Source organism: Gymnoscopelus braueri (genome assembly GCF_963280865.1).
Source record: "Gymnoscopelus braueri genome assembly, chromosome: 24".
Lineage (NCBI taxonomy): Eukaryota > Metazoa > Chordata > Actinopteri > Myctophiformes > Myctophidae > Gymnoscopelus > Gymnoscopelus braueri.
In genome coordinates this window covers 33,300,475-33,314,071 of record NC_137626.1, presented here as the reverse complement: position 1 = coordinate 33,314,071, position 13,597 = coordinate 33,300,475, and the positions used below count along the sequence as shown (strand labels likewise).

Sequence of the window (13,597 nt, the reverse complement as noted above, 5' to 3'; positions counted from 1 at the left end):
CAGAGCAGTCCCCACAAAAAAAATTACGATTCTGTGCCTATCGGTACATAACTCAAACGGCGCTGAGTAGGCACAGGCGAACGTCCCACCGTTCAGGACGGCAACTCGGTCGCCTTAGCTCCCTAGCTCGGTGGTCCTTCACGGGGTGACAGTTCGCCTGTGACTGCGCGCCTCCGAAATGGTTTTGTCACAAAGGGAGCGCCGTACATATGCACGCAATTCGGGAGTTCCGAGGCGGCTATCCACGGAATGAAGTGCACTCGTTCCGTGCAATGTTACGGTAATCTCTGGAGATCGGGTTGATTTATTCAGTGTGTGTTTGGCAATCTGTAAAACCCTGTTAGGTGTGAGTACTTGAAAAGCTGTGTGTTTTCTGTGTTGGTGCCTTACCTGCACCTGACCTGTTTAGTGTTAACCTTTAGTTTAGTGTTAAAAAAGACCTTTTGATTTGAACTGCTCTAAAGATATTCAATTATTAAAGATATATGCCATCCCAATTGGAGCCACTAGAGGTGAAATGGTACGCAAGTTCTCCTAAGTGCACGCCGTCTGATCTCGCAAACATCCTATATGTTTACTGGTGCTAGATCCTGCGAGAGTAAATTATTGGGACAGAGAAAGGTTGATAATAAAGTAGATTTTCTCCAGATTTTGTCTCTCTGAAAAAAGCCATTTTAGTATGAAAATCTTGGGAAGATTGTGTGGCTTGTGACGAGCTGTGTTCACGTTCACTCTTCCATTGGAAATAATTGACTCCAACCCACTTCCAGTCAGGCGGTCACCTACTTCACACAGATACGTGAAGTAAGCCGGGAGTGTATTTATTTATTTTTTGTCTTGGACTGCTCTGCTTCAGCCGTCCTTGCATTTGGATTTGGGTCCCACGCACGCACGCACGCATACACGCACACACGCACACACACACAGTAAAGGAGCGTACCGCCTCATCGTATCCCATGTGCATGAACTGCATGATCCACTGCTGTACGTCGGCCCTGCTGCGGTCCCACACGTTCCTCCTGGCCCTGGGTCTCCTACGCACGGTGGACAGGAACTGCTGGGCCTGGTCCGGGGCCACCGCCACCACGTCAGGTCCTGTCACCCTGCCCACTGACAGACAGACAGACAGAAGTACATTTACTCAAGTACTGTATACAAGTACAATTTTGAGGTCTTTTTTACTTTACCGGAGTATTTCCAGTTTTCAGTACTTTTACTTCTACTCCACTACATCTCAGAAGCAAATATTGTACTTTTACTCCACTACAATTCTTTGAAAACTTTAGTTACTAGTTACTTTTTAGATTTCGATTACACTTCAGCCCTATACATTTCAGCCATTTGAAAATAGCAGATCTACAAGCTCACAAAAAGCAGCGTCGCACAAAAGCAGATCCATAAGCACGAGCTTGTAGATCTGTTACTATTGATATATTTTTTTATTTGAATCCTGTAACGTGACAGTTTGGGACAGATGAGGTTTCCACCTGACAGAAACCGAATGTAAAATATATATGAACATAATTATCTACAAGCTCACAACGCTGTCACTTTGTGCCACGCTGAGAGCTTGTTTGAATTTGTGTAGAAAAATATCAAAAGTGTTTGGACATTTTTTAATAATTCAGCTTTTTCAGATGGGGAGTCCATGGTGCCAAATACACAGTGATGGAAAAGGTAGGCTACTCTAATGTTTTACTTAAGTAAAAGTATCAATACTGCAATGTAGAAGTACTCTGTTACAAGTAACATTCCGGAATAAAAAATGTACTTGAGTAAAAGTACAAACGTATTGGTATGAAAATGTACTTAAATATATAGGTATAAAATAGGGCTTAAGTGGTTAAGGGAGTAGTTCACCCAAAAAATTACTTATTTTCTATCAATTTCACACCCCATGAAGCCTTGAATCCATGGATTTATTTTTGTTTTTGTGGCATTCCTAAGCCAATAATTTGATTCCCGTCTCCTACCGGCTAATGTATCCGGTAGGAGACACAAAGTAGATTATTTGTGTCTCCTACCGGATACACACCCGGTCATCAAATTATTGGCTTAGGAATGCCACAAAAACAAAAATAAATCCATGAATTCAAGGCTTCATGGGGTGTGCAATTGATAGAAAATAAGTATTTTTTTGGGTGAACTCCTCCTTTAATGTATGTTTTATAATGTAATAATTTAATCTGCAAAGTAACTAGTAACTAAAGTTTTCAAATTATTACAGAGGAGTGAAAGTACAATATTTGCCTCTGAGATGTAGTGGAGTAGAAGTAAAAGTACTGAAAACTGGAAATACTCCAGTAAAGTAAAAGTACCTCAAAATTGTACTTAAGTACAGTACTTAAGTAAATGTACTTAGTTACTTTCCACCACTGTGCCAAATACATATCAATTCGGGGGTGCTTGCCATGAAAACATTTGAGAAGCATGCACTGCAGTAGACAACATGAAGCCAGCTGTTGCTTTCGCCCGTCGCTCAACAGCGGGTTGTCTGCCGATCAGAGACGTCACAATGACAAGGTGTCAGCAGTTTGACGTCCGTCCATCAGCAGACGATCCCGTTGAGTGAAGGATAAAAGCAACAGCCTCACCTCCGGCGGTGTCATTTGGTCTATAAAGAAAGGTGTTAAACTTGCTGCAGGGGTTTTGTGACAAACAGTAGCAGCGGGTCCCACAGGTTATAGGGGCCACAGCTGGAAGCTGGGAGGTAGAGAGAAACTCATTGACGTCTCAATTGCAAAAGGGAAAATGGCTGCCTGTGCGTGTGTGTGTGTGTGTGCGTGTGTGTGCTTTTATTACTGTACTTCAATACTTCTGAGGGCTAAATGTCCTCCAAAACAGTAATCAAAAGTATTCAAAATTTCTCCAACATTTTTTATATTTAAAAAAAAACTTTCAAAAATAGGAATTGTTTTGACTATATGATAAAATCTCTAGATTGCAGAGTGAATTAGTGTTCACCACATTAGGAAGCATTATGTTCTCTTTTTATTATCTCTGGTTGTGTAGAGAAACGGCCAACCGCGGGAACATATTAAAAAGAAGGATGATGAATACAGTATAAATATCATGGGGTCTGGTAACTATATGGGTGAAACACGTAAGTCTCGAGCAGCGCTGCATGTGTGTATGTGTGTACGTGTGAGTGTGCACACATGTATGAGTGTGAGTGTGAGAAATGCCCTCATTTTTATTAATTTTAAAAAATCCTAAGAATAATTGGATGCATTCTTTTTAGGATTAGTAATTGAAAATGTGGATCTGTTTTAACGTAGACAGTGTTTTAATATAGAGTGACTTTTTAAATATGATTGAATGGAATCCCTTCCGTGTGTTATAATAGTGTGTCCATTTACCCGCTGAATCATGGATGTCAAGTGTTTTATTTATTAAAGTTTTCTTATCTACATTTTTTGAATTCCAGGTGTCTGGATATCTGTATCTTGAGGGGACAATTAGGGCCTGGGTTAAAAGTTTCTGCTAGTGGGGGGGGGGGGGGGGGGGTGACGCCCCTTAGACTTAGACCAAGCAGAGACCAAGCAGGGCCGTGCTTTCTTTCTTCTTTTTTTTTTATCCCACGATTTTGTAACCCTATTTTTTACACCCAGTGCCAATTGTCTATGTAATCCTGGGCACTACCTTCCCTCTGCCAACCTAGGGAGGCCAGGGCCGAGCTCATGCCTCGTTCAATGCATGAGAGCCAACTGACCTTCTTGTCACCTGACAGGGAGGGCCGTGCTTTCTTTGTATTCACTTCTTGCTCTGTATTTCTCCTCCAGATAGGCTCTATGCACAGCAGCCATATTGGAAGGAAATTGGGCCTCTTCCTTAATTCCTTCACTGGTGTTACCAATGATACTAATGAAGGCTCTGTTCCATTTTGTGTAGCACAGTAGTTCTCAAATGTTTTAATGTCAAGGACCCCATAACTCTGAGAGTGTACAAATGAGTGAGCCAACATGCTCAACATCAACCCCCTGACTCTGTTTGACCAGAATGGAACAGAGCCTTAATTAGCATTATTGGTAACACCTGTTAAGGAAGTAAGAAGAGGTCCAATTTCTTTCCAATATGGCTGCTGTGCATAGAGCCTATTGGGGAAAGACTTAAAGGGGAAGACCACCCATTTTCAATATTTAACTATGTCATTAATATAGCATAAAGGAGTTGTGTGGAAATAAGAAATTTTTTAAATGTTAAAAATTTTAAATGTTAAACCCAAATTGATTTTGGGTTTAACATTGCAAATTACACCATGATGACTCATCATGGTGTAATTTGCAATGTTAAACCCAAAATCAATTTGGGTTTAACATTTAAAATTTTTAACATTTAAAAATTTTCTTATTTCCACACAACTCCTTTATGCTATATTAATGACATAGTTAAATATTGAAAATGGGTGGTCTTCCCCTTTAAGAGTTATATAATGCAACAATTGTTTATGTCTTGTTCCCAGTTTCCTTTAGGTTATACATTGGATGCCGACGTGCTGTTTTCATGTGAATTCATTTTCTGTGTTATGAGTGTGGTTTATCTCATGCACATTTTGTGACTGAAGTGACTAACAACTCATTCATAACTGAACTGTTGGCATGTGCGTCGGTTATGTGCGCTTTCCAACATGTCGCCTTTCCGACGGTTACTAACCCTATACCTAACCCTAACCCTAACCGCACGCGGAAGCCACTTGTCGGAGTGGTGAGATGTCGGAGTGGAAGGCAGTTCCCATGTGCGTCGGATGTTTTATATTACTATTTTTCCAGTAACAGGGAACGCTGGACTTTCGAGGAGTTTGAATCATGAGGAAGTGGTGAATGTTGGTGTACAGCTTATGCTGGGTCTCCTATATGGAGAGTTCGAGAAAACTTTCTTCAGCTCTGGTGTTCCAAATGGGGGATCGGCTGGCTAGGATGATGGAGAGCACCCTGAACTCGGAATCCCGGGGGCTTAGGAGGACCGAGTTCTGGACGCTGTATCAGTGTTGATTTTGTCGACTAAAACTATGACAAAAAAAAATCAGCGACTACCTTTTTTCACTGACGAAAAAAATAAAATAAAATAAAAACTAAGCTATGATGACTAAAATTAAGACTAAATATATTGACAATTTCATCAACAAATAAAAACTAGACGAAAATGTTAGTGAGGGACGAGTGGAGAAGAGATCCAGTAGAGATCCAGTAACTAAAAGACAAGTCATTTTATGCTTGGCTGCGCTCGGGTGTTGCGCTCTGAAAATAGCAGATCTACAAGCTCACAACGCGTCGCAGTTGTGAGCTTGTAGATCGGCTATTTTCAGCATGCAACCAAGTGTAAAATCAGCCATTATGACGCCATCAAGCCCCGCCAAAATACATTTTAGTCGACTAAATCAACTGTAGATTTAGTCGACTATAATCTTATGATATTTAGTCGACTAAAAAACTACAAAAATTCAGGTGACTAAAATATGACTAAAAGTAAATGGAATTTTATTCAAAAGACTATGAATAAAACTAAATCAAAATTTGCTGTCAAATTCAACACTGCGCTGTATGAGTGGACTGGGAAGAGATGATCTGTCGGCTGATGCCATATGGAGATTTGAGAAGCTGTGACCTGTGCAGCCTTCTCCTGATGCTATTACTGCTACGATGCCTTCATAAACGTGGTATCAAAGCTGTGGACACAGATGCTAAGAGATCTGTTACGACATCGCAGCAAGCTCTGAAGGAGCTAAGAGAACAGCCATCGGCTTACCATTGCCACAGCTTGGAGTGCATGTATTGACCAAATGGACTCGTGGGACACTAGAACGTGAGAGACCGGACAATTCTGAATTAAGACGTTCTGACCCTGTTGTTGTCTTTTTGAGTCTGTGAACCGTGTTTTGATGAATAAGGAAGTCATTTCAGTGTGTGTGTGTGTGTGTGTGTGTGTGTGTGTGTGTGTGTGTGTGTGTGTGTGTGTGTGTGTGTGTGTGTGTGTGTGTGTGTGTGTGTGTGCGTGTTTTTTTGGGGCTTTGCCTTATTTCATGTACAATTTCAGCTTTTTGTTTTTGTTGACTGGTGCGTATTGTAAGCCGAGTGGGAATTTTCCCAAAATATTTAAAGTTGAAATGTTTGTGATACTGGGTTTTTCGCCTGCTCCTAAGATGTGTTGATATGAGTGATGTAAAGAGTTATTTAAATGGGGGAAATGTCGAAGATATCTAAGAAGTAAACATTCAATATGAACTCAAGTAATGTACTATGCTATATAATAATAATAATAATAATAATTAGTATATAATTAGTCCTCTCTCCTGCAATCGCAAAACAAACAGCCTGCTCTCTTCCTTGGATTTTGATCTGGACGAATGGCTCTTTTGGGTGAAAACAGCCTACATTCAACTGCCCACAACTATGGAACGGATGCTCGCGGCAGCACGCTTTTTTATTCCCGATTCCACGGGACTCGGATACGTCTTTTAAAGCGATCGGGGAATCGATCATACTGGAGATAAATATTCTATGATTTTTCAAAGGGTAGTGAAAACACTCGAAAATCGCTGGCAGTGGCGTGGCAAAATTATGTTTTATTTCTGGCAGTCAAAGAGTTAAAATGAGTTAAACTGTTGGGTTTATGACCGTGTAGGAAGCCATCTTTCTTAGCTGCAGTTGTTTCAGCCAACACCTCACCCTGAAGGCCTGTGTGTGTGTGGGTACTTTGAGGCATCGAGGTCAATCTTGACGTTAGTGGAGTCAGACAGGGTTTCCATGCATGTACATGTAAGTCGTGGCTCCTTACTCAAGTAAGATCTCTTATACTTTGAAATCTGAGAATTATTGTCTTGCCTCATTGTGTATCTATGTTTTTGAGTACCCACTAGACACGAAAAAGCCGGAGAACCGGTGATGTAGTTCTTTGTTGCATTGTCGTTTTGTCCTTTGAGTGTTGAATTTTGTGTCATCCACCTGGCACGTGTTTTTGTTATTTTTTTTATCGTTGCACTGCCTGTCACTAAAGTATTCATTCAATCAATCAATATAGCCTGCCCTTGAAACACAAACTCAGTTGCATGGTTTCAGAATGCTTGCATTCCACCAGTGGTGGAAAAAGTACTCAGATATTTAACCTAAGTAAAAGTAGCAATACCACAATATAAGAATACTCTGTTACAAGTAAAAGGCCCGTGTTCAAAATGTCACTTGAGCAAAAGTACAAAAGCATTGGCAACAAGATAAGCTTCAAGTAACAAAGTAAAAGTACTAAAATGTTTGAAAATAGCAGATCTACAAGCTCACAACGCGTCGCATCGCAACGCGTTGTGAGCTCGTAGATCGGCTATTTTCTAATAGCCTATGTATAAAATAGGCCTAAAGTGGTTAAATGTTTTATGTTTTATAATATGATAATTAATATCTGCAAAGTAACTAGTGACTAAAGTTTTCAAATAATTGTAGTGAAGTAAAAGTACAATATTTGTTTCTGAGATGTAGTGGAGTAGAAGTAAAAGTTTTGAAATTTGGAAATACTCCAGTAAAGTAAAAATACCTCAAAATTGTACTTGAGTACAGTACTTGAGTATATGTACTTAGTTACTTTACACCATTGCAGTCCACACTTACCGTCTCGTTTCTTCAGCAATTTTTCAAGTTTGCCTCCCTGTGTGATGTCTGTAGAATGGAGAGAAAGGCACTCAGTCAGTCCACTGCTTTCACAATACTTCAATTAAAATGTCACCGTATTGTTAGACACTGTCACAGAGCTAGAAGGAATTCCAGCACAATTCAGTCACTAACAATACGCTATTCACAGAGTGTACGGTTGAGAAGATTTCAATGAGAGCAAACTAGAAAAGTGTGCTCCTCGGAGCACAGGTCTCCGCCAGGCCTGGGCTGCCTACCGCAAATTTGGAAGGCAGTCTTAGCCAATTGGAATGGGATCTGAAAAATCGGACTCATGCATCTTGATCACATGACCCCAGAGATGATGTGCACCGGTTTCTGTTACTTTTGGACATAATGTGTAGGAGTAGAAGCAAAAGGTGTGTTTTGATGAAAACACACAATGGCAGAAAATGTAATATGGCCTATACATTGCGTCATGATCCAAGGAATCCAAGGGGAAAGAAATGTTGATTGTACGACCTACGGCTCAAGAGTTATAGGCCAATACGCGAAGTGGGCAATTTCATGGCAATCGGACACTGGGCACGATGATTTGAGGCATTTTGTTCAAAACGGGCCACGCCTATAAACTGTGGAAGACACCCAATCTTAGCCAATCAGGATGTAATATGAAAAATCCGACAGATCTGTCTTGATCACATGAATATAGCGATAATGTGTACTGATTTGCGTGATGTTTGGACACAATCTGTAGGACTAATATAAACAATTGGTTTTTGCAAAAATCTGCCTCCTGGTGGCGCTATAACAGGACGATGTGGCAGATCGGTCAAACAGTGCAATTAGCTGCTCACAGACGAAATGACACATGGACAGATACACACGGACGGACAGGGGTGAAAACAACGTCTCGGCCATGCCTTCCGCCTGGCCGAGACAAATGCCAGCACTCAAGGAAGAAGTGTCCTACAATTTACAATATATGGGCAAGTCAGTGCGTTGTACATGGGATTAAGGTGCAAAATGTCAGTGCGTGTCGACCGCATAATCCACATAAGGTAGACTGACACTGGTACAATCCGCAAGTAGGTCCACGAGGAAGAGCAAAGAAAAAAAGTCAAGACACTTGTCGGTATAATCCACAGTTAGGGCCAAGGAAGAGCTAAATCCAAGTCACTCGTCCCTGGAATAATCCACAGGTACTGTAGGTCCAAGGAAGAGCAAAGGTCTAAGCCTTGTTCAGCAGTCTGACGGCAGCCAGGTGAAAACTGTTCAAGAACCTGGTGGTGCTGTTCTTGATATTGCGGTAGGCCCCCTTGCCCGGCCACGTTGTTGTAGGGGGTTGAACAGTTTGTGACTTGGGTGGTGTCTGTCCTTGATGATGCGCTGGGCTTTGACTGTACACCACTTTATGAACAGTTCCTGGAGCGCGGGGAGCTCGCCTCCCATTATGTGCTCTGCCGATCGCACTACTCACTGTAGGCTGATCTTTTCTCGGGCAGTACAGTTCCCATACCAGGCCGTAACACAGCCTGATAGAACACCTTCAAATGAGCTGTTGTAGTACAGCCTGAGGATGCGGTGTCCTACTCCGAACTTATTCAGGCGGCGAAGCCAGTACAGTCGCTGCTGAGCCTTTTTCCTCATGTGTGTGGTGTGAGCTCCTCCTCGATGCGTACTCCGAGGAACTTCAACTCACTGACCCTTTCCACTACAGCGCCATCGATGAGGATGGGCGCATGATCTCCGCGGCCTCCTGAAGTCCACGATCAGCTCCTTGGTCTTAACGGCGAGGTTGTTCTCCCGGCACCAAAGTGCCAGTGAGTTGATCTCATCTCTATAGTCAGACTCGCCATTGTTGACGATTCGACCTATCACTGTCGTGTCGTCCGCATACTTTACGATGGTGTTGGGAGTCATGTGTGGCTGTGCAGTCATACGTGTACAGGGAGTAGAGGAGAGGGCTCAGCACGCATCCCTGGGGTGCTCCAGTGTTGAGGGTCAGGGGGTCGGATGTGATGCCACCCATTTCTCACCACCTGATGTCGGTTTGACAGGAAATCCTGTATCCAGTCACACAATTATGCTTGGGTGTAGCCCTAGGTCTCGGAGCTTTGAGTCAACTTTTGCTGGGACAATGGTGTTGAATTCTGAGCTGTAGTCCACGAACAGCATACGTACATATTTGTCCCTCAGCAGCTTGTTGTCCATGTACGAGAGGACGGTGTGGAGAGCCATGGCAATAGCGTCATCGGTGGATCTGTTTTTGCGGTATGCAAACTGCCACGGGTCCAGTGAGGCAGGTAGCGTGGAGCAGATGTATTCCCTCACCAGCTTCTCAAAGCATTTGCCGACTATCGGGGTGAGAGCGACAGGTTTCCAGTCGCTCAGGCATGTCACTTTGGCCTTTCTGGGGATGGGCGCATTGGTTGACATTTTGAACCCTGCGTGGACCACAGCCTGGGAGAGGGAGAGGTTGAAGATGTCAGCGAAGACAACCGCCAGCTGGTCTGCCCATGCTTTAAGGACCCGGCCTGGAATCCCATCAGGTCCCGCCGCCTTCTGGATGTTGACCCGTTTGAAGGCTGTGCGCACGTCGTCCTCCGAGATGGTTCGAGGGCTGGTCTCCTCTGCTGGTGCTGCTGATGGCCCCGCTTGGCGCTGGTCTCTTACCGAGCTGGTCTCTAACCGGCCGTAGTAGGTGTTCAGTTCGTTGGGGAGGGAGGCAGGCGGGTTCAATCAAAGAAACTAGGAGCCCAGGTAATCAATGACCCTAACATCTGTCTAAATATAAATAACATGCTATCTAAATGACATTCTGTACATTTGTGGTCAAGAAAAAACTAATCTAAGTAACATAACCATGAGAATAAGTGTCCAAGATATCTGCACAGTAAACTAACATGTGCTGTAGTTGTTGTTGGGCAGAAACCTTGTATCTCCATATTTCAATGTATAGTATATTTTTGTAAATGAATACCCTACTTCATACAAGAGTGTCGCACACAACTTCAGGATCTACAACGAGTCACATTGTGGGCTTGTAGATTGCAAATGTTTGTTTTTTGAGAAAATATTGAAAGTGAAAGTGGTTTACGTTTGTGTGTGGGTTTTATAAAGACTGGACCAATGAAAAGTATCGACAAGAGCAAATAATAATTACATTGGATCCATTGGATTTCTATTTCCTGAATGTAGGCCTAGCTGTTTTGGACGTGTCTGGTTTCACCCGACAGCAACGATATGTCATGTCATTTTATAAACACGTTCCACATGCTGGACGTAAACGTGACCCTTGTTGAAGCATAGGGCTCAACTTTGACCTTTGCACTGTGACCTTGACCTTTGACCGCTTTGAAAATCAATCGCTCAGGCAGGTTCTGAGGCTGCCCTCATCTGATGTGATCAATAAAACGGTCAGTGTACCGCTGTGACAGACCAACACACAAACGATAATACACATTGTACCAACTCAATGTCATCTATTTATTTTTCAGATGTAATGAGGTTCTTTACAACACTGCTGTTGCTGCTATGACACCTGAATTATGAATTATTGTATTTTAACGTGATCTTTTAGTTCAATGTATCATATTATTCATGAGAAAACCTCACCTACTACAAGGCTCTCTCTCTCTCTGGTTTCTTGTGTATTTTTCACTTCCTCAGATATCTCACCTACACTCCACCTCCCTTCATCTCTCTCCTGCTGCATTTTTTCCACTCATTTGACCCTCCCCACTCTGACCCTTCTACCTCTCTTAAACCCTCTTCTTCTCTTCTCCCTCTATTAAACCCTTCTCTTCGCTTTTCTTCTCTCCTTAACCCTTCTCTTCTCTTCTCCCTCTATTAAACCATTATCTTCTCATCTCTCTCAAATCCTTCTCCCCCTCTCCTCTCCTCTTCTCTTCTCTTCTCTCTTAAACCCTTCTCCCCCCCCTCTTCTCTCTTAAACCCTTCTCCCCCTCTTCTCTTCAACCCTTCTCCTTCTCTTATTTTCTCCCTCAAACCCTTTCCCCCCTCTTCTCTTCTCTTCTCCCTCAAACCCTTCTCCCTCTCTTCTCTTCGTATAGGTGTACATGCTATTGTAGACGGCCATCACACTTTTTGAGATGGTATTCTTCCCCTGACTCTTTGTTCCCTTTGTTTTGCTATCCTTGCAGTACCATAACCTTCTTGCCATACTAATGTCCCCCGCGGGATCAATAAAGGTCCTCCTCTCCTCTCCTGTACTTCTCCTCCCCTCCCCTCTCCTCTTCTCCCCTCCCCTCCTCTCCTGACTCCACGCTCCATTCATTATGCTGATAAACGCATGTGGTGACGACAGAAACGATGCATGATTGAGTAACTGAATGACGGTATAACGACTGTCAGCATAATGTATGCATGGGCATGTATGAATGAATGGATGTATACAGTATGCATTTGCATATGAATGGATGGATGAATGGATGGATGGAGACACGAATAAGTGAAGGACATGATGAATGAATCCAGTGGTGGAAGAAGTATTCAGATTTTTTTAAGTAAAAGTAGCAATACCACGATGTAGAAATACTCAAGGAAAAGGCCTGTATTCAATACTTTACTTGAGTAAAAGTACAAAATTATAACGTTTTTCAAAAATAGCCATATCAAAATGAATTGCGTTTTGTAATAATAATCAAAATCTGCTAAAATAATTGTAGTGGAGTGAAAAAGTAGGCTACAATATTTTCACTGAGATGTAGTAAGAATGAAGTATTTTTTTTACTAATCAATAACTAATCACTCAAACAAACAAACACTGTGTCAACCACTTACAATAAGCCCTATTTTACACTGTGTTGTGGGATGGTGTCTTGCTGCAAAAATAGCTGATCTACAATGTTTTTTCTTTTTTTGTAAATTAAAGTCCAACTTCGTCATACAAGCTTTGCGCAAACGCAGTGAAAATAGCCAATCTACAAGCTCACAACTGTGAGCCTGTAGATCGATTATTTTCTGCTATAAGTTGTGAAAGTCAAATTTAAATACTGTAGCTTAAGTGTGTCTGTGGGTTTTATAAATATTGAACCAACGAAAATAATTAACAAGAGCTTGTGACTAAACACAGTAGTGGAAAGTGACTAAATTCAAGTACTTATTGTACTTATGTAACATTTTGAGGTATTTTGACTTTACTGGAGTATTTCCAATTTTCAATACTTTTACTTCTACTCCACTACACCTCAGAGGCAAATGTTGTGCTTTTACTCCACTACAAGTATTTGAAAACTTTAGTTACTTGATACTTTGTAGATTTTGATTATTATTACAAAACATACATTAACCACTTCAGCCCTATATACATTTCGGCCATTTGAAAATAGCCGATCTACAAGCTCGCATTGTGAGCTTGTAGATCTGCTATTTTCAAAGGATTTGTATACATTTGAAAACTTGCGGCATTCTGCATAACAAGTACTTTCTACTTTGGATACCAATACTTTTGTACCTTACTCAAGTAAATTTAGAATTCCGGACTTTTACTTGTAACAGACTATTTCTACATTGCAGTATTGATACTTTTTCAAGTATAAAGTTTGAGTACTTTTTCCACCACTGCAGTTTTGGGACATATACTGTACAAGGTTTCAACGCCACAGCGATATTGTTTGTCTAGTTACCTGAATCCACGCAGCAGACCAGGAGAGCTGCAGTAATGAGCAGGCTTCTCAGACAGACAGAGAAGTGATGCAGAGCCATGGTGTCTTCTGAAGAGAATGAAGCTGTGATCCCACCTCTCTGCTCGGGGTCAGTGACTCGGAGAGAATAGGGCCTCCTCCACACGCGCACACACGCGCACATGCACACACCGCAGGCCCTCACACAGCAAACATTCCAACCTGAAGGACCTGCCACCGCTCGTCCAGGAATGCCCTCCTGTGTGCGAGTCTTTGCCCTGGGTTTTGACATACTGTATCAGATATCAGCCAATAAATAAGTCATTCTTTTCTGCAAAAATGTGTCATCGTTCA

The 13,597-nt window shown here is 42.1% G+C and overlaps 1 protein-coding gene across 1 annotated transcript in view; it reads right to left on the bottom strand.

Moving 5' to 3' along the window:
- The window catches only part of LOC308080117 (augurin-A-like), a 26,349-nt gene extending 13,022 nt beyond the window's left edge, over positions 1 to 13,327 (bottom strand). The window contains exons 1-3 of the mRNA XM_080421868.1: positions 13,247 to 13,327; positions 7,596 to 7,643; positions 941 to 1,110 (exon numbers count right to left, since the gene is read on the bottom strand). Coding sequence (XP_080277994.1) covers positions 941 to 1,110; positions 7,596 to 7,643; positions 13,247 to 13,325 — 297 coding nt within the window. The 5' untranslated portion in view covers positions 13,326 to 13,327. The remainder of the gene's footprint in view (positions 1 to 940; positions 1,111 to 7,595; positions 7,644 to 13,246) is intronic.
- Between the last annotated feature and the right edge of the window lie 270 nt (positions 13,328 to 13,597).